This window comes from Musca domestica, unplaced genomic scaffold (genome assembly GCF_030504385.1).
Source record: "Musca domestica strain aabys unplaced genomic scaffold, Musca_domestica.polishedcontigs.V.1.1 79, whole genome shotgun sequence".
In the NCBI taxonomy this organism is placed as follows: domain Eukaryota; kingdom Metazoa; phylum Arthropoda; class Insecta; order Diptera; family Muscidae; genus Musca; species Musca domestica.
The window spans coordinates 1,328,779-1,351,542 of NW_026712406.1; the positions used below are offsets into that span (position 1 = coordinate 1,328,779).

The 22,764-nt window shown below is 30.0% G+C and overlaps 1 protein-coding gene across 34 annotated transcripts in view; it reads left to right on the forward strand.

Annotated features, from left to right (window-relative positions):
- LOC131806527 (calcium-activated potassium channel slowpoke) overlaps nt 1–22,764 on the forward strand; it is a 157,544-nt gene that overhangs the window by 37,347 nt on the left and 97,433 nt on the right. For 6 of the 34 annotated variants that reach the window (XM_059130674.1, XM_059130677.1, XM_059130665.1 and 3 more), the window contains exon 7: nt 17,011–17,102. The exons of 23 other annotated variants lie outside the window; for them this stretch is intronic. In XM_059130674.1, coding sequence (XP_058986657.1) covers nt 17,011–17,102 — 92 coding nt within the window. Of the gene's footprint in view, nt 1–7,929; nt 8,022–17,010; nt 17,103–22,764 lie in introns of all 34 variants that reach the window. 5 more of the 34 variants (XM_059130673.1, XM_059130667.1, XM_059130670.1 and 2 more) reach the window with 1 other exon arrangement.

A 22,764-nucleotide genomic window follows, 5' to 3' on the forward strand; every position in this document is an offset into this window, starting at 1 on the left:
TGTCATCTTATTTCGACAATCTCAACTTGTGTTAAGGACAAGGATCAACCATTTAATTTGCCCACAATGGAACATTACTTTATATTATTTTAAGATGATTTTGGATAAAGTAATTCATTTCCATCGCAATTTTAAATTTCATCTTCTTTTGCTCACCACACGTTACTTCACCATCACTTTGACCACAACCACCATTACAACGTCACCACCACCACCAGGTAGTTTAGATTTTCTAGTGCGTTTGAGAGCCTGTTGAAAAAAAAAATATTAAACTGAAAAAATATCAAAAACAAAATACAAAAAAAAAAAAAAAAGAATAATAATAATATTAATAATAATAACAAAACCAATTCGTTATTTCGTTGATAAATCAAATGCGTGTTGTTTCTTGTTATGATTCTAACTACATCGTAATGACATTTTTTGTTTTATTTCGAATATTTTTTTTCAAAATATTTGAATCCAAGACACTCCATCACAACCCTCTCTCTATATATAAGACACCGTAGTTCTCATTTGAAAATAAAAAAAAAAAATTAAAATATATTTATTTGAATCGAAGAAGATATTGGATTTTTTTTTTAATTTTTTAGATATTTAAAAGTATTAAAGCTTTTATAATCCTATGAAGTAACAAAAAAGCTTTAAATGGACATAACTTGAAAATTAAAATATCTTAAAGTTGTTAGTTTAAAGCAAAAACTTTTCTTTGTAAATTATAAATATTTGTTCTCCTAACTTAGAGGGATTTGAGTTTTAGGCCTTATTTGTGTAAAAATAGACATAACGTTAGTACGTAAAGTTTTAGTTGCCAATTAAATACATGATTATAAAATATGTGCCTACTTATTATTTTTCAAAGATCTAAAGATCTTTTTATTAGCATCCCCATGGACGGCCATTTTTTTCTATAGAAGATATTATCTATAAAGGGACATTTTATCCCGTTCCTAATGTCTTCTATCAATAAAATTACTTATATTTATGATCATCTATAAGTAGGTCTTGTTTTACAGGGGAATTATGGAGCGTTCTCTATATCACACACATGATAAGGAAGACAACTCAAACAGAAGGTCTTCCAATCTTTCAATAGAAAACCCATTTTGGACTTATTTACAGAATATATTTGAAATATATAGACCAATAGAATGAATTTTACTCAAAACAGGTATTCTATATATTTTAAAAGAAGGCCGATAAAAGGTCCATTTTCTATAGGAATAATTGTTTATTAGAATACCTATGGATAGGCACGTACTCAGGGTTGGCCCACACCCTGGTTTTTGTACATTTTACAAGAGAAATATTTTTTTGCGTGTTGGTCCGCCTCATCCGGAAATGGGTGTGAAATTCATTTCTGGTCCCCTCCCCCTGAAATGGTTATGAAATTCATTACTAGGAAGACGATTGAAGGTATATTTTCTATAGGAGACCCATAGAAGGGTTTCTCTCTTTAGAAGACCCAAAGAAAGTCTTCTTATAAAGGAAGACCGATAAAAGGTCTCAATTTTTAAAAATAGACCATGGAAGTTCATCTATCTACAGAATACTTATGGAAGGTCTTTTAATCTCTTATTTTTCTATAAAAACCCTAAACAATCTCCTATCTTTGGAAAATTTATATAAATGCTTCTGTCAATAAGAAACCAATAGAAGATCTTATGTCCATAAACTAACTGAAAAGCTGATTATTATTTTCCTTGGTCCAAGTAGATTTATTGATTTGGGTCCTAATAAGCTTATAGACCTAAGTTTTGTAAATAAAAATGCCTCTTTATTTCATTGATCCCATATCTATTGATGACCCATGGGAGGTTATATATAGGGTATTTTTCTATAGAAACCAAAAGATTGTCTTCTATTATTAAAGGACCTATAGAAAGTTGTTTAAAAAGAGAAGGCCCACATAGAATCTTTTCTTGAAAATAACAGATATGGAAGGCCTTCTAATCCATGGAAGGGCTATTGGAGGCATTTTTGTATAGAATATTATATGTGAATATTATGTTAAAATAAATCTTCTTTCTAAGAAAATGTGCCTTGTCCTTAAAAGGCCTTGTCCTTAAAAGGCCTTGTCCTTAAAAGGGTCTCCTTTTTATCTTCTTTCTACTGAAGAGTTAGTCCAAGTAAGACCTATTGACTTTTATGTATGGACTTTCTATGGAACAAGTAAAAAATCAGCTTTAATACACTCCACTCTTTGGAAGGAACTTAAAAAATTAAACAAGTAAAAAAGCTGCAAGTTCGGCCGGGCCGAACTTTGAATGCCCTACACCATTTGGAAAGAATATGCCAATTTTCAAAAAAAAAAAAAAAAAATAAAATAAAATCCGTTAAAAATTCTGTTAAAATCTTAAAAATACCAAATGTAGCCGTCATCTTAGGGTCTAAACGACGACGTCGACCTTCAAAGGCAACTTCTGTCATAAGCCATTACAACATTCAAATGCGTAACTTGAAGAAATTTCGGTGAATAGTGTAGCTAAAATCATCAAAATACCGAATATAGGGAGGTTCCGTTATTTGGAAACTATACCAAAACGTGGACTTACATAGCCCATTTTCAATACCAAAAGTCCTGCAGACATTATATACATTTGAGTTAAATTTTATCAACCTACTACATTTCGTTCGGAAGCTAGATCGATTTCTACAGACGGATAGACGGACGGACATCGCTAAATCTACATAGAATTGTGTGCTGATCAAAAATATATATACTTTGTGGGGTGTAAAATGTATATTTCGAGGTGTTACAAACGGAATGACAAAATTAATATACCCTCCATATTATGGTGGAGGGTAATAAAAACCCAAAAAAATGTCTTTTAAATGAAAAACGGGGGTTATACGAAGACGTGGACCTGCATAAGTATTTTTGTCATTCCGGCGATGTCCGTTCGTTCATGTCGCTAATATCATCAAAATATCAAATATAGGGCGGAACTTGGCTTGGACTTGCATTTTCAATTTTCTGTCATTGGCTGTAATACCGATTGTGAACTTCAAATTAAAAATTTGGGACATAAATCATTAAAATACCGCACTGGGACTATTATATGGGGCCTATACGCAAAGGGTTTGCTTTAAACTAACAACGATGGAGAAAATCAGAAAAATTCTTAAAGGACAAATCATTAAAAATTCCTAAAAAGTTGTAGCTAATATTCCACGGAAAATAATATGGAAGCTTTCTAAGAAAGGCTTGTGCTTTACAGAAAATTATTATTATATATTATTTGAAAACTCCATAAAATATATATATATACCAAACATAAATCTGCTATTTATAAAGATCCCAATAAATAAAATAGCTTAAAATAGTTACTATATAACACAAGATTGTAACAAAGCTTGATTTAAAAAAAAGCTTTAACAGTTTAAAACATATATTAATTTTGTATAACTAAATATAACCAATTACAAGCCTATTAAAAGCTTTTTCTTAAGCTATATAAAATATATTTAACAATAACTTTAACAGCAAATCTACAACACCGAACTAAATTCAAAATTAATTTCCCTTTGAAGTTTAAAACAAATCTTTTTCGATTCAATGAGAGTTTGTGCCCATTACTAAATTTTTGTTAATCTTTTTTTTGGAAATTCATTCTCAGTGTTGTGATTTGACAATTTGATCTGAATTCTTCAAAAAAAAAAAATAAAAAACCATCTAAACTAGAATTTGTTGTGTTTACGTTTTCCTCATTGATTTTTCTCATGACCTCTTTTGTCTAACCATCCATCTCTCACGCCATGTGTCTCTCCCTCTTTCACACATATCTCAAAGTCTTTTATTGCGCCACTGCTGATTGTGTTACTCCCTAATCCATCCTTGTTTTCTTTCTCGTTTAATTAATTCTCACCATTTGTTTTTTTGTATTCTCTGTCATAACTCCTCGTACATATCCCCCCAACTATTCCACTCAGTGTAGAGAGTATGAAACGATTTTTAGAGTCTAAAACTAAAACTGAAACAAGAAAACTGTTTTATTTGCAATTATCTAAAAAAACACAAAATCTTCGTACGAACAGCAAACTGTGTGATAAAGGGGAGAATACGAAATAGAAAAGGTCACGCATTACGAATATTATTTAATTTTTTCTCTTCTTTTACTGTCGAAGGTTATCTACCATTGATCACCGTTAGCGAGTGTCTAAATAGTAGGGTATATTTTTTTTTGGTATTTATCTATAAATCAATCACCAATGTCGAAAATGTCATTTAGTTAATTGTTTTCCCTTTCTCCCACCCTCTAATGATTTATTTTGCTTAAGTTTGATATATTTGATTATAATTTTATGTTTGATTTTTGTTTGAATTTATTTAATTTTGTTTTCTTTTATAGTTAAGAAAATATTGCTCAAATGCTGACATAAATAAATTGAAAAATAAGAACATCCACTTAAAAAAAATTAAAAAATGTAGAATGTTACAATAAATGGGTTTCCAATGGTTATGTTCCCGTACATCTAAGTAATTAAAGTAGGAAAAGAACGAACTGTCAAGAATAGTTATTATATGATCTCACAGGAAAAAATAGTCCTACAAGTGGGAGAATGAAAAAGTAGCAACACTGAGCAAAAACGTCAAATTATGTCAAATATAATAATGACGTCACTAACCAGCTGATGTGAATAAAATAACAAAGTCCAAAGTTTCGAGTGTTTTCAGATTTTTTGATGAATTTCTAAAAGAAAATTGCAGATTTTGGTTTCAGACACGACTTGAAATAAAAGAAAATTCAATAACCACTTTTCTAAAAACGGGAATATAGAAACAATGTTATTTTCCACATTGTTTGGATTTGATGATGGATTTCCTAACGGATTCTCTTTTTTACCGATTTTACAAAACATTATCAGTTATTGTTTCTATTTCATTTGCGTTTTTTTGCTGTCAATGAAATGTCAAATTCGCTGTTTAAAAAAACTTTTAAAGAGAGTGCCACTTTTGTTTAAGGAGATGTGGAAATGTTGCCACCTTTAGGTGTACGGGACCTGTTTTTATAGCCTCAGCCATATGGCTGGAGAGGGTATGTATCATTTGATACGGCCAAAACGTGCCTAATTAAAATAACGGTTTTAGACCCTAAGTCTCTTTGGAACAAATCCGTTTCAGGACATTTGGAGTCAATCTAGCGATGTCCGTCCGTCCGTCTGGTACGCACGATAACTCTCGAAGGGAGTATCCGATATAATCCAAACATGGTACATCGTAATATTATTGTGTAATAATATCGAGTTTGGAGATGTCCAATATCGGTCCACTCCATCCAGTAGTCCCCCCACCAAAGGGTCCTAATTTTGAATATTTGTAACTCCTATAAATTGTGGTGTATGTGTCCAATTGTCTTCAAATTACATCCAACACAATTTTTTTAGTAACCCAAGGTCTGGTGTGAAAATGGGATATATCGGCGCACCCTTTCTGGCACTTCCCACACAAAGGGTTCAAAATTTTGAGTATCCATGAAGCTCATAAAACGCTTCATTAACATCCGATTCCATTCAGACTTGGTACATTTCAATATTTCCATCAACACAAGTTCAGTTATAAAGATGTTAGAAATCGGAATATTTCTTCTGGTACCTCCCCTATAAAGGGTCAAAATTTGAATAACCAAAACGATTGTAGAATCCGAAGAAGGCATCCGGTTCTCTTCAAATTACTCATATCGCAATATTTTTGTTAATCCAAGGTCTGGTGTGGAAATGGGATATATCGTTCCACTCCTTCTGGCACCTCTCCCACACATTGTAAAAATTTTGAATATCCATGAAGCTCATAAAAAGCGAAATTAACATCCGATTCCATTCAGGCTTGGTACATTTCAATATTTCCATCCACACAAGTCAGGTATAAAGATGGTAGAGATCGGTCCATTCCTTCTAGTACCTCCCCTACAAAGTATCAAAGTTTTGAATAACCAAAACGATTATAAAATCGGAAAAAAGCATCCGGTTCTTTTCACATTTCACACATCCAATTACTTTTACTAACACAATATCTGCTGTGAAAGTGGGATCTATCGGTTCACTTCTTCCTTCTGGTACCTCCCCCATAAAGGGTCAAATTATAACCAAAACGATTGTAAAATCCGAAATAAGTATGCGGTTCTCTTCAATTTTACCAATATCACAATATTTTATTAACCCAAGGTCTAGTGTGAAAATGGGATATATCGGTCCACACCTTCTGGCACCTACCCCACACATGCAAAAAATTTTGAATATCCATGAAGCTTATAAAAAGCGAAATTAACATTCGATTCCATTCAAACTTGGTATATCTCAATATTTCTATCAACACAAGATATGCTGTGAAGATGAGATATATCGGCCCAATCCTTATGGTACCTCCCCCAAAAATGGTCAAGGTTTTGAATAACCAAAACGACTGTAAAATCCGAAATAAGTATCCGGTTCTCTTAATATTCTACTAACAAAAGATCTGATGTGAAGATCAGTAATTAGTCTACTACTTCAAATGTGGAGGAGCCGCAAGGGTCAACATTTGCCACACGCATGTTACGCACAAGCTCTATTGTGAAGATGATATATATCTGCGAACCCCTTATGTTACCTAACCCACAAAGGGTCACTAATTTCAATTATGTTATTTGTCATAACTTGCGAAACAAGTCAGCGATTCTTTATAAGTTGCTGTATCTACATATTTCTCTCAACCAGAAACCCGAATTGAATACAGAATTTATGATTTTGCATAAAACCGAATATTATTTTCCAACTTGTTGGCGCATTTTTCGATTTCGTCAAGTAATATACACTTATATTTTATTATGGAACGCTTTTGAATTGATACTGGAACGCTTTCCTAAAGTTCTTGATATTATTAACATTGAAGTGATTCAAAGTAAGCTATCCATTTTTGGTGAATGTGTGATTGTCTAAGAAACATAAATACTTGAGCATACTTTAAGGCGTGAAAGTAGAATGCAAAATTCAATAAATGTTCTGGCCTTATCCGAATGAAGTTATTGACTTGCAGTGGTTCAATATCCTAAATAATTTAGAATTGTTTATAAAAAATTTAGAAATTATTGAGAGATATTTTCATTTGAGCAATATTTTCTTTTATTTTTCTATCAATTTTTCTTATTTTATTTCATTTTATTTTAAAGTATTCCATTTTAGATTAACTCCAAAATTAATTTGTAGCTTATTTTTGTTGATAATTAAAATATTTTCCCTACGAAATAAGGTTGTAAAATAATTTAAGATTTCATAATTTTTTTTTTAATTACTTTTTATTACTATGTATAAAAAAACTATTATTTTTAAATGGAAGTGTGAGTGTGAAAGTTTTTTTTCGTCTCTAAAATCAGTTATTTTATTTATGTGTGTGTATCTCTGTGTGTGTGTGCTATTTTCTCAAAACTAAATTGTATAAAAAAGGCAGTGTTTTGTATATATATATGAATTTAAAAATAAGGCAAAGTAAAAAAAAATGATATGGAAAAAAAGCTTTCAATGTGACAATAAAATTATCTATAATTGGTTATAACTAAGTTTATGGCGGCGATGTGTGTCTAACGAAAAAGGGTTATAGTTGGGGTCCTTGAGAAAAACCATTTATGGACTGCTGTAATTGTACAAATACAAATGAGTAGGAGTGTGTGTGAATGAGTGCGATTGGAACAAGTATGTGTGCGTTTTAATAGGGTTAGACTATAATTTCCATAATTGTATTATTCAATACCCATGAGAATGACAATGAAGTCGGTTTGTCAGTCCATAAATATTATTAGCATTAGAATAATTTTTTTTTCGTATTACGAAACAAAGAATATAAACTGAAATCAATATTGTTACCATTAACTACAACAACAACAACAACAACATTATATATAACTACAATATAAATAAATATATATATGTGTGTATACATCAATCGATATATAGGCTGTGTTCGCTAGTTGGATACCAGAAATCACAGAACTGGCTGCCCAAAGAAGCAAATATGGTGGAACATATAGCAAGGATCCTAGAAAAAGGTACACACCAAACAAAAAATAAATCAACAACAACAACAAAATATCAAAAAAAAAAATCCACCACCACAACCACCACCAAAAAAATTAATAACAAAAAAAAATTACCAAAAAAAAAAACAACAAGCAGCTGTACCGCCTTTTTCTCTGAATAACAATAGATAAATTAAATAAAACAACAATTCTAATCAATAAAGCTATTCACATAATCTCGTCTAGTTTACAATACTATATACACAAACCAATATACATATTTATATATTGCATTGTGATTCAAAGTGATTTCAGTGAAATCACTTTTCTCAGCAATGTGGATTACCTTCTGTTTTTTTTTGTTAAAAGTTTTAATTTTTTATTTTACAAAAAATATTGAAAACAATTGCATATTCAAACATTTGATATTCATTTGTTTGTTTGTACTACCTGTTGTTTGTTATAAATTCTTCTTCTTCTTCTATTATTTCGTTTAAATATAGTTTTTGAATCAAAATGTTTTGTTAATTATGAAATGATAAGAAATGGAAAAAATGAACCAAAAATCCAGTTAGATATTCAAAAAATTTAATTAAAGGCTAAAAATGTCAAAATCACAAATATTTGTGAAATTGGTCTTTCCAAATACCATCATTTACCTGGCTATAAAATCGAAAAAGGCATTGATTTCTTGGCGGCATGTGTGTTGTGTTATTTATAATTTCTGTTTAAAAAAATAATAAAAATAATATTTATACAAGACAAAAATAATAAAAACCAAACAATAAACATTTAATATTTAAAAAATAAAAATAGGGTTATGAGAAATTTGTCAGTAACTTTGAATGAACCAAAAAAAAAAAAAGAAAAATTAATTAATTAAATAAACAAATCTGTTTTATTGTTTTCATTTTAAGTGGTGTTTTTCCCCCCCATATCTATAATTGTGCAATCAAATCGGAATTATATTGCTTATTTTGCTGGTGGTTATACATTTTCCTTCTACTACTTCTTCTGTAAATCACTTTTCATTCATCATCCTTCACAACTTGGCTTTAATATTATTTTTGTTTTTTTAATTTTTCCGGGGAGCTTACAGAATCGAAAATCAAAAATCATTTTTTTGCTGTCTCAAAATTTTATATTTTTTTCAAAAAGTTAGGTAGTGGCTAAAATAGTTAATATTTCCAAGTAATCTTCATTTGAAAAAAAAATAATTAAAATACAAGAAACTTCTTTCATTGTTTAATATTTAAAGACCTGTATTGGGCGCCATTTCATCAGAATAATGGAATTCAATCAAATTTGAAGAAATTAAACAAATAGGAGTAATATTCGAGTGGTAGTGGCCAAAATAGTTAATATTTCCAAAGAATTTTCATTAAAAAAAATAAATAAAAATAAAGTTCAAGACTCTTATTTTATTGTTTAATGTTTAAAGACCTACATTGGGCGCCATTTCATCAGAGTAAAGTTACAATGGAATTTGAACAAGTTAAATAAATGGGAATAGTATTCGAAAACCTTCTTTTCATTTTTTTGTTTTGTTAAGACTTAACTCACAGTTGCGATGACAATTGAATAAAATTAATAGAAAAAACTCTTCTTTTTTAAATTTTTGTTTTTAAACTTACGTTGGGCGCCACTTAAGCTAAGATCAGAGTTATGATGAAATTTGAACAAGTTATAAGTCTGGTTTGCAAAATGAAAATTGATTAGGAAATATAAATCGTTTCTTTTTGGAGGCCCACGTTGGGCGCCATTCAGTGATTAGGCTAGTGGTCAAAAATAGTTCATTTTTTACTGTATATCACTAATAGAACTTTTTCTGTGCAACAGGAGGATAATTATTGACAATAACCTTCTTTCTCTACTTAATCAAGCTACACTTAGAAATTTCATGTCACAGTTACGAATTTATTCTGCCAAGTTATGAGAAGATGGAAGAAATATAAAAGACAAGCAACCTATTTTTTTTTACTCAATGCTTTTAGACCTACGTTGGGCGCCACTTCTGCTAAGATCACAGTTACGATTATATTAGAGCAACCTATTAGTCTGATTTGCAAAATCAAAATTAATTAGGAAATATAAATAGTTTCTTTTTGGGAGCCCCACGTTGGGCGCCGTTCAGTGATTTTATTTTTTACCTTTATTATTCATAGAACTTCTTCTGTGCAATAGGAGGAAAATTAAAGACAAGGACCTTCTTTGTTTATTTTTTTGTTTAAAGACTCACGTTGGGCGCCACTTAATCGGGCTACAGTTACGAATTTCAGCTTACAGTTACGAATCTATTCTGAACATTTTTAGAAAGTGGGAGATAAATAAAAGACAAGAAACTTATTTTATTATCTAATTGTTTTTTATGTACGTTGGGCGCCACTTTATTAGAGCAAGGTTTGCAAAATGAAACTTGATGAGAAAATATAAAATGTTTCTATTTTGGAGCCCCATATTGGGCGCCGATCAGTAACGAGGCAAATGATTCATTATAAGAAAGTAAGGTAGTGGGCAAGATTATTATTTTTTTTTCTATTTCTATTAAAGCGCCCCACATTGGGCGCCACTCAGTGATGCATTTGACACATGTTCACTGAAGTTGAAACAAGTAAATAATAATGAGTCAGTTGGTTGCGAAGATACATACCATCGTCTTACAAGCATTGCCTTACGTCCTTGGAGGAGTTATCGGAAGATGACGCCCTCCTACGTTCTACAGAGGCTATTAAGAAATGTGCCCAATTTAAATAAGTTATCAGCTGAAATCAGTTATCAGAAAAACAACATACGACAAATATCTCCTCAATTAGGGCCATATTTTCGCTTGTTTTCCGAGATAATTGAAATGGAAATAGGCTTTGCCCTGCGTTGGGCGCCACAATTAGAATCAACTTATTTTGAGTATTAAAGCCCAAATAAATATTTTTTAAGCTTTTTGATTTATTTTTTTTTTTAATTATTCAAAATTTGTCCGATTCGAAGTTTGGCTCAAATAGATAAACCTTGAAGCAGAGTTACTGGATAAATGGGAATTTATTTTTTTTTTTGGCCACTATCTTAGCCATTTTTTTTGTTTTTTTTTTTTTTTTTTTTTGCAAAAATATGACAGATATCTTATCAATTAGGGCCATATTTAGGTTGCTGTGCAAGAATTTTTTGATCCTAAAGCACAGCATAAAACTATTTTTTCAACCTGTTAGAAAATTGATTTCCATGAAATTGAAATCGCAATATTTTGTTTTTTGCTACTTTTTTTGTTTTGCAATAACATTGATCCCCCTTCCAATTTTTTTGGAATTTCCTTCATGATGATGCATGTAAATACTTACATATTTTCAAGTTTGGCATAATATTTTGTAGTTTTTTTTTTGGTTTTTCTTTTATTTTTATTTATTTTTTTTTCAATTTTATGTCCCGACAAAAATGAAGAAAGAAAACCGGCATTCATTCTAAGTAATTTACAGAAGCATTTATTTATTTTTCTATTTTTTGTTTCTTACACAAAATTCCATTTTTAAAAATTTTTTCGGTTAGTAGAAAAAGCTGAAACAAAACAAACATGTTACCACAGAAATCGATGAATCGATTTTACAAAAAAAAAAATTTATATAAATAAATAAAAATTTTAAAGCAAGGAATTTAAGCTGAATTGTAGACAATCCAGACGTTTTGTAATAAAAAGAATATTAAAAAAAAAAAACATTTTGATTGCAAGACACCGTAACTATAGTTGCTTTTGGTCCCCACGAAGAAAACCCCCCTTTAGCATTGCTAATCAATTGCTCTCTTTATTTTGATCCACCAAAAAAAAAACGAAGAAAATACCAACCACCTTTGGTCTATAGTTTGAAACGTTTTAAATAGAACTGAAACATGACTTTGTATTTTTAAATGTTTAAAACCTAAAGGAAACTGTGTTTTTTTCTAGCAAGCATTTTTTACCAAAAAAAAGCAAGCAAAATTAATTTTGCTTCATCTCAACTTGGAATTGAGAACGATTTTTCCCAAAAAAAAAAAAAAAAAAAAAAACGGAATGGCTGGAATAAAACATTGCCCAACAATGATTTTTTCCAGCCATTTACTATTATTTTCTAAAAAATACCAAAAAATGAAAAATCAATTGTTTGACTTTATGCAATTATTTTTCTTTTTCGTTTATATTTTTTTTTAATTGCATTATTTAGTTTTTTAGTTTTCTTTTAAGCTTTTGTTGTAATTTTAAATTATTAAATATTTTTCCATTTTCTGTTTGTTGCTTTTGTGTTTTTTATTTATTATCGTTTCTTATTGTTTCTTAAAACTGCAAATAAAATATATTTATGCCGTAGTTGCGTTACAATTTTAATAAAAACTATTTAAAGCAAAAAAAAAATCGTTTGTTCGATTGTTTGTTTTGTTTGATTAACAACATCAACAACAAGTTCAAGTTATTAAATTCTAGCTTAAATGTTTGTTTTAGTTTCCCCATACTTTCATTAGTTTCGTTTACCCCCCTCTCTTTCTATCTCTCTGATATTTCATAATTTTAGTTTATTCCTTTTTATTTACATTTTTATAAACAATAAATTAATGGCAACTTTTTTTTTAAAAAATAATACATTAAGCAATCACCAAACTGTTTTTTCAAAGTAATCCAAATATTTTTTTTTATTCAAAAAAATATTTCCAAAATTAATGCCACTTTTTAAAGTTTTGTTTGCTTGCACAGACTGTATGCCGCAGCCACGCATATTTTCCAAAAATGAAAAATAGAATAAAAAATAACCAGAAAATATCTATTTACCTACCAAGCCTACCAAAAATATGTAAATATATACAAATATAGGTTGTATTATTTTTTTCTCTCTTTTTCTCGCCCATCATAATCTCAATATCATCAGTATCGATTTTTTTGTAACAACAACAATAATATTATTATTAACTAAGTAGTTGGGTTTTTTTAGCTATTTCGTTTTAGATCAATACAAGTTTTTCTATCTAAATGATATTTAAAACTAAGAAAACACTTTTTTCCGTAACCAAAATCATATTGACACAATAATAAAAAAAAAGTTAATATTGTTTATTTTAAAACAAAATGTTACCAAGTTTTTTTTTTTTAAGGTAACAATTATTTTTAACAAAAAACACACAATCGTTTAGATCTGCCTTTTGTTTTAGTTCCATACACTTGTCCCCAAGAAATCGCAGCCTTTATTCGAACAAGAAACAGAAAAAAATGAAAAATAATAATAATAATATAAATAATAATAATAATAATAATAATAATAATAATAATAATAATAATAATAATAATAATAATAATAATAATAATAATAATAATAATAATAATAATAATATTAATAATTAAAATAATTTAATATTAGCCTTTAGTTAATTATATATTAAGATATTTTTTAACAAAATTCAATTGAAAAATATTGTCTATAGATAATGTTTGTTATGAGTTTTTTAATTAATAAATTAAAATTACATACAATTAACTATATAATTGAGAAAACTACTAAATATTCTTGGAATTATAAATATTTTCCATAGAAAGAAAGTTTTACATAGAGCAAAGTCAGTATTTGGAAAAGAAAGCCAAAGAAAATGTTCCATTTACTTAATTTAACTCTTTCCCTCACACAATTCGTCGTGTGAACATCATAGTATGTTACATATGTATTATGCTGAGCATACTTTTAGGCGTCACATGTCATTGGTACGAATAACTAAAAGGATTTGAATAAAATGCGAGTATAAAGCACGAAAATAAGAAAAGTAAATAATTTGTAATAGAAAAGAGTACAATTCACAATAATCGAGATGGGAAAAGGTATAATTCACAATAGAAACAATCCATTTCTTTAAATTTTCGTAATGTACTCTTTCTTTTTACAGTTTACACAGGTGCTCGAATAGATTAAACCTAAACTAATGAAAAAATATAATGTTTTAAATGTTACTTTCTCTTCTAGATTGGGTTTTATTAGCCCTAAAAACGCTTTGCGAAAACGTTTTTAATTTTTCACATGAGAGCAATATTACCATCATTAGAAGGTCTATTATTTTCAATGGAAGAGAACATATGATTTTCTATGCGAAAGCCCATTCGTCTTCAATAAAAATACCTTGGCTTTTATAAGTAGAACCGGTTGGTCATCAATAAGGTCTTTCCGAATTATGTGAGACGAACTTTTTATCCTCCGAGATACATACTTATATATGAAATCTGTTTGGCCTTTTGTGGGATGACCTTATGAACTTCTATGAGATTACCCTTTTATAAGACTACATCTGGGTGTTCACGGAATATAGAAAGAGAACATGTTTTTATATCCTCAGCCATATGGTATATATCATTTGATACGGCCAAAACGTGCCTCGTCGAAATAATGGTTTTAGACCCTAGGTTTCTTTGGAACAAATCCGTTTCAGGACATTTGGAGTCGATCTAGCGATGTTCTTCCGTCCGTCTGTCTATCTGGCTGTTGCACACGATAACTCTCCAAGGGAGTATTCGATTTGATCCACACTTGGTACATCGTAATATTATTATCCAACTTAGGTCGCACAGAAAGGGTCAAGGTTTTGAATAATCAAACGATCATAAAATCCGAAATAAGCATTCGGTTCTCTTCAAATTACACACTTCGATATATTTGTATTAATCCAAGGTCTGATGTAAAGATGGAATATACCACTCCTTCTGGTACCTCCATTCTGCTTCCACTCTAATTTTCTAAACAGGAGTGATTTTGCTACTAAAAGGAAATAGTGAAGAGTAGACAACGTAAAAAATGCTTACTCTTCGAGCAATCCTGCTCGCGGGCAAGTTTCGCTTCAGAGTGAAAACTGGCATATCTGTGCTCTGATGCTGTGAGAGGAATTTCTCAAATCAAATCATCGCTGAGATGTGCATTTAGTATTCTAAAAATCCTCATAGATTCTTTTTTTTTCTTTTTCTGCTCATCCATAAGATGACCTTTTGGTTTAATGTGAGATTACCATTTGGCCTTGCATGACATGGTCCCACGGTGTATTATGAGAATACCTACTGATTATTTATGACGATGTTCTACACTTCTGTGAGAATTTTGAGATTATTAAGCCTCCTCCTCTTTCCAGTCTCTTTAAACGAGCAACCGACTTTATAAGTTTCCGGGTTCAAACATTGCACTCCGTTATGCTATATTATTTAACGTACCAATCTTGCTTCTCTTATAGAAGATCATCAGTACAAATTAAAACAAGCGAAAAAGCAATAAGTTCGGCCGGGCCGAACTTTGAATACCCTCCACCATTTGGAAATTTTCAAAAAAGAAAAAAAAAAATGAAATAAAGAATAGAATTCGATATAAATTCTGTTAGAATCTTAAAAATACCGTATATAGGGAGTTACCGTTATTTTGAGACGGGTACGAAGACGTGGACCTACAATTTTCTGTCACAGGCTGTAGTAACCATTACGAAGTGCAAATATGGAATTTTAACAATTCTGGTGAATTGTCGCTAAAATCAGCAACATACCGAATATAATAAATACCGATATATGGGGGCTGTACGAAGACGTGGACCTGCATAGCTAATTTTCTGTCATAGAAATTTGAAACAATTCAGGTGAATAATTTCGCTGAAATCATTAAAATACCGTATATCGGGAGGTACCGTTATATGGGGGGCTATACAAAGAGGTGGACCTGCATAGCCGATTTTCTGTCATAGGCTATAAAATCCATTAAGAACTTCAAATACAAAATTTGAAACAATTCCGGTGATTTATGTCGCAAAAATTATAAAAATACCGATTATCGGGAGGTACCGTCAAATGGGGGCTATACCAAAACCTAGACCTATATAGCCCATTATCATTACCAAAAGTTCTGCAGACAAAACACGCGTTTGAGTAAAATATTATCAACCAACTTCATTTCGTTCGGAAGCTATAGTGATTTCCACAGAAGGACGGACATCGCTAAATCGACAATTGTGGGGTCTAAAATGTATATTTCGAGGTGTAACAAACGGAATGACAAACTAAATATACCCTACATTCTTTGGTGGAGGGCATAAAAAGAGTGCTCGGCAATAGGAGAATCTGGCCATTTTCGAACGAAAAACGAGCAAAGCATTCTCGCCCTTAAATAAACCGAAACCGAAATAGAGTTTTGCTCATTTTGTTTTTTTACCTCCAGGAATGCTGCCACTCTACTTCGAGCTAGTTTCATCCTTTACTCGAATTCGAGTGGGGGTTTCGAAGACTTGTTCTTAAATCTAGCAAGAAAACATCTGTTTCGCATTTTATCTTATAATATGATGAATAATTAAACAGCTGATTTTAACTCACCTGGGGTGCCAGTAGGTTTTTATAACTCAGCTTAATAACTTAACTGTCAAAGGCACTCTCTCCTCTCGCTCTCATCACTAACAGGAATTTTGGGTTGTGGAACCAAATTTTGTAATAATTTTAACAATTAATCGAGAAGAAAATGTTCGCTTTTTTAATTTCTCAATAATTTTAGGAATCTTTCCTCTCTCTCTCAAGCATTATCTATAGACAACTAGATTTCTTATCATTTCTCTTTTATTAATTTTTATTTCATTTAAAATTGTTTCAATATTTTTTTTTTTATTAAAAAAGAAAAAAATGTTTTACAAAACTATTCATAAAATTAATAAATAAATAAAACTACGACGTATTTACAAAAATAACTACAAATATAACGGCGCAACAACGATAAAGGTATTTACTCTTTTGCTCCATGGATTTCAACCAAACACCCGCCTGTCAACGCAATTGGCCTCTGTTATTATAAGAAAAAAAAACATAATTTTAAAATAGAAATCTTTTTCTGTAGGGCATTTAAAGCAGCTTTCCTTCTTCCCCTTTACAAACAAACCGAAATGTTTTATATAATCGTTAAAATTTCTTCTTAACAAAACCAAAAAAATGTTTGGCTATAAAAAAAATTCTTATGAACAAATTTGATTTTAAAAAATATTTAATTTGCTAATTCGTATAATTTGAAAACAGGCGATATTTGCAAGTTGTATACCAGAGATTATAGACTTGATTGGAACAAGAGCCAAATATGGGGGCACATTAAAAAATGAAAAGGGTCGAAGGTGAGAATCTTTATGTAGTTAAACCACAAAACATACTAACGAAAATAAACCACGAAAAAAAAAAACAAGATTAAAGAAACAAAAAACGTATACAACAACAAAATAGTTAAAAAGAAAAAAAATCATAAAAAAACATTTCATACAAAAAATACTTTGAATAAAGCAAAATTTTACAAGAAAATATTGCTTTATGAACATAATATTAGTTCATTTTAATTTTTGTTTCAATACAACGAAGGCGTTTGTTTTTCTCTTTATTTTTGTTGAGTTTTTTTTTATGATTTTTTTTTTAATTTATCCAAAAAGCGAATAGTGAAAAATTTAAAATAAACACCAAATCAAAATGAAATTTCCAATTAAAAGTTCAAAAAATATATATATTTTACGAAATTTTAAACAAAAATTAGGTTTTATTTAAAAAAAAATATTTTTTTATTTTGCTAACTCATACTCAATACTCACACTATATAAACAAATACATAAATTTAAATTGTAATTAATCCAAATTTGTTGAGTTTATGTATAAAAGGCATGTTTCCCAATGTCGAAAGGTATTTTTTTCGTTAAATTAATCCAAGTAGCGGTTGTCCAAAAAATATGAAATAATAATATAAAGAAAAAATTTGAAAGATAAAACCTTAAAAAAAAGGTATTTCTTATTTAATATTAAAAACAATTAAAATGAAAAACAATTAGTAAAATAATGTCAAATCAAAAATGTGACTTTAAAAATTAATTGGATAAAAACGGTTCTTCTTGCAAAACGGAATATAAAATGGAACTGATGGAACCTGAACTTTAATAAAAAGAAAAAAATTATAAATTTATATTTCCTGCCTGTTTTGCCACCTTTTATTAAAAAAGGAGTTCTGCTTCAAATCTGGACAAGCTTTCTGCTTAAAGAAAAAATATTTCAACGTTTTTTTATCTGTCCACTTTTTTATGGAGAGACTAGTAAAATAGAAAATTATTACATTCTCTCCGAGAGAACTGATGTGACAAGAAAAAATAAATATAAAATTAAAAAAATAATAAATATTTCACGTTAATATTTTCTTCAAAAACGTACTCCATAATATATTGGCTATATTTAACAAAATGTTTGAAAGAATTTCGTATTAGATTCAAATCAGATTTTTTGGAATAACTATTTTTATTGAAGTTCCATGTTAAAAAATAACTCTCATAATACTCTGCAATATGGAGAGAGAATGGAAATATATCTTTCTCGATCCATCCATAATTGGAACTAGTTCCTCTTTTATGCTTCACTATTTTTCATCATAGCATTTGTGCTCGATTTATCACAGCCGATAATTGAACACAATATAAAAAAAAATATTCATAATTGGAACTAGTTCCATTATTTCATTTTCCACTGTTTTTGAACATGACACGACAAATAGGTGCTCGATTTATGACATCTGATCATTAAATTAATAGTCAAAACAAATAATGTGATTGGAAATACAATATTAAAAATAAATACTTCTTCGATACACATTTTTGGGAGAACTAGCTCCGTTCATAATTGGAACTAGTTTCATTTTACAATTTTTCTTTTTGATCATAGTGCAATAAATTTATCACAGCTGATCATTGAAGTGACTGTCTAAATACTTATTGTGACTGGTAAAAAAAAAAAAAATTATAATAAATATATGAACGAAGAAAAATAATATATGTTATTCATTTTTTTATTTTAATTAAATTTGAATGAGGTGAAGGTCAGTTCAATGTTCAGTTAAAAAAAAAAAACAGATACAGATATTTTTATTTAAAGAAATTATTGTGCGATAATAAAAAATATATAAACCAAATAAAGAACTCAATAGGGCTGGGAATATTTTAAATAGTTTTTTTTTATGACAAAAAAATCTAATTAATTTAGGAAAGTTACAACAAGTTATAATTTAAGTTGGGCAATCTAGTTCACAAAGCGAATCGAAGGAACTAGTTCCTAAATAAAGTTCCTTCGTTGCAAAAAGTTCCGATTTCAATTAATTCATTAGAATTTTTCTCTTTCATCGTTAATTTTCTCGTCATCGTAGTTTTTATAACCTCAGTCATATGGCTACAGAGGGTAACGGTTTTAGAACCTACGTCTCTTTGCATCAAATCCGTTTCAGGACATTTGGAGTCGATCTAGTGATGTCCGTCCGTCTCTCTGTCTGGCTGGTGCGCACGACATCTCTCGAAGGAAGTATCCGATTTGATCCAAATTTGATACATAGAAATATTATTTTCAAACTTAGATCGAGTTCGGAGATGGACAATATCGGTCCAATACTTCAGGTACGTCCGCCACTTCAGGTACCTCCCCCACATTGTCAAAGAAAATAATTTACTGCACAGAAAGAAAAAGGATAATCCGATTTGACTCCAACTTTGCAAATCCTAATCAGTGCAAAGCCAGGTGCTAAAATGGACAATATCGGTCCACTCTATCAAGTACCTCCCGCCCAAAGAGTCAACATTTTTAATAATTATAACTCTTAAGCATCAGGTTCTCTTCATATTTCACACATAACAATATTTTTATTAACGCAAGGTCTGGTGCGAAAATGGGAAATATCGGCCCACTCCTTCTGGTACCTCCCCCACAAAGGGTTAAAAACTTTTGAATATCCATGAAGCTCATAAAACAGAAAATTAACTTCCGATTCCATTCAGACTTGGTACATCCCAATATTTCTATCAATACAAGATATGTTATAAAGGTGGTAGAGATCGAGCCATTTCTTATGGTACCACCCCCATATGGGGTTCAACATTTTGAAAAACAAAACGCTCAAAAAAAGCGAAATAAGCATCCAACTCTCTTCGAAATTCACGCATCCAAACATTTTTTCTAACACAAGATCTGTTCTGAAGATGATATATACCTGCGAACCCCCTCTGGTACCTTACCCACAAAGGATCACAATTTTCAATACTTTTATCTGTCATAACTTGCGAAACAAGTAAGCGGTTCTTTTCAAAATTATATTCTAAATGTTTCTTTCAACCAGTACCCTGAGATGAATATGGAATTTATGTCCGATACGAAATATAACATATTGGGCCATTCCTTCGGAGCCCACTCCATAGAGGGTCAACATTTTGAATAACCATAACAAAAGTCAAATATATATTTAAATAATCGAACATTGGCTTAGGGGAATACATCTGTCTGTTTCTGCAAAACCGACTGGTACTTTTTAACTTCAAGAGAAAACTTCTTCATCGTAGTTTTTAAAACATATTTTCCGTTTGCAGTAACAACATTAACAAAATGCTGGAGTTATGGAAAAATAGTATTTAATGTGTTGGCATAAATTCATTTATTTTACGATGCGGCATCTGAAGATAAAAGAAAAGATCGGTAATAAAATAAAAGGAACGAGAAAGACAAATGAAACTAGTTCCAGTAAAGGGATGGATCTAGTTCCGATGTTTCCTTTCACAGAATATTTAATTGGAACTAGTTCATTCGGAACTACCCAACTCTAGCTGGAGTATAAAAGTATATCTCTCAGTTAAAACTATTACTATTAACACAAGTTAAAAATTAATATTCCCAAGTGTTGAGACAACTACCTGTATTCGTCTACCATGGTGTGTATAAAATCACATTTATAAGCTAATTCATGAGTTATTCTCAATGAATCGTTCAATTGAACTTTCCAAGACAGCTTTTGTTATGTATGAAAGGCGTAAAGTCGTATTTACACCGACACCTAAATTACGTATTTTACGAAGCTTCATCATTTATTTGACGTATATTACAAGGAATTGACAATGTAAATTGCACTTTTTTAAGAAAAAACTGTTCGGTGTAAATAAATCTTTAGACCGTATTAATTGAAAAAAAAAAAAATAAATAAAAAAGGAATTTATTTATAAAAAAAATATATTTAGAAAATATTTGACATTTGCATGTTTTTAAGCTATGATGCATTTACCTGTATTCTTCTACCATGGTGTGTATGAGATCATAATTATAAACTGGTTCCTGCGTTCTCCTCAATGAATCGTTCAATTGAACTTACAAAGACAGCTTTTGTTATTTATGAGAGACCTTAGGGCGTATTTACACCGGCTTACACCATGGTGTGTATGAAATCACATCTATAAACTAGTTCATGGGTTCCTCTGAATGAATCGTCAAATTGAACTTACAAAGACAGCTTTTGTTATTTATGAAAGACCTTAAGCCGTATTTACACCGACACCTAAATTACGCGTTTTGTAAAGATTCGTTATTTTTTAATTAAAAACAAAACTGTTCGGCGTGAACACGTCAGTTCAACACTGGGAAACAGCCTGTTATTGTTAAAATAAATCAAAAATTCCAGAATAAAAACGAAATTTTATTTTGATTTAAGATTTAAGTTTTTTTATTTTAGTTAAGAAAAACTAAACACTTTTTATACAATTACATTTTACATGAAACGACATAAGCCCCGCCCGTTCGCCAAAAAAATCTAACACCGAAACCCAAAAAACCATCATTCAGCAACTAATCATCGGTTTTGTTTGTGAGGAACATTTTATAATTTGAGATACTGACACGCATGGAGCCCCGCCCCACCCAAGAAAACCAAAAACTAACCGCAAAAACAAAAATAGAAAAGAAAAACATACAAGCCAACAACATGACCCTAGTTTCTAACATCTTAGTTTCCTATTTTTTTCCCCTTTTCCGTTTCCGTTTTCCCAACAGCAACAACAAAAAAACACTTTCATTTAACAAAAGAAATGAAAAAAATCATTTGTAGTTGAAATTATGATGCTGGGGTGAAATGCAGGGAAATTGTGGCGCCCACGTTCTTCCATTGTTTTGTGGCCACACTGGCATTTCCCTGCATTTCCTGCTAGACAAACAATAATTATCAAGTCTTTGTTTTTCTGAATTATTTTCATTGTATATTTTTCTATTTGGTTTCCTTCTATTAGTCCATTCTTTCCTTAAGTCTATCCTTTTTTCAAATCTGTTTTTTTTTTTCTCTAAATCTGAAACTAAACTAACATCTCTCAGTATATTTCCTTTTAGTGTCTAAAAATATATTTAAAAAAACCATAATAATTTGATATAGTTCTCCTAGACCCTCCTTCTTCTCACTATCCAATAACAACAACAAAAAATTGATAACCAATATTAAAAAAAACAAAAACTGTATTTCCATTAAAACTAATGTCTCATGTTGCACGCTTTGTGTTTTTGTATTTGTTTGAGTAAGAATTGAAGAAATCAGAGAAAATCGAATTATATATCTATTTTTTTTTAAATTAAATTATGCTATTAGTGAATACAATTGTAATTGGAATCCCAAAATTAATTAAATTCTCATTTTGCTACAAATTGGCATAAAACATAAACATTATCACATAAATCCAAAAAATAAAATCACCGAACAATTGGTGTTTTTTTTGTATTTATGTGTGTAATATTTTTATTTATCATTCCAAACATTCTCTCCCACACCAAAAGAAATCATTAATAATTTTCCAAAAAATATTTGAAAAAAGACACAACCTATTGACCATAATCAATTGACGTTTGGTGTTTATTGTGTTTTTGAATTTGAGTAAGAAAACCAGTCGTAATGTAAACTTTTCTTTCTTATTTAGAAAACTGTGTTACATTTTAAAATATTACGATTTTTTTTCAATTTTTTCT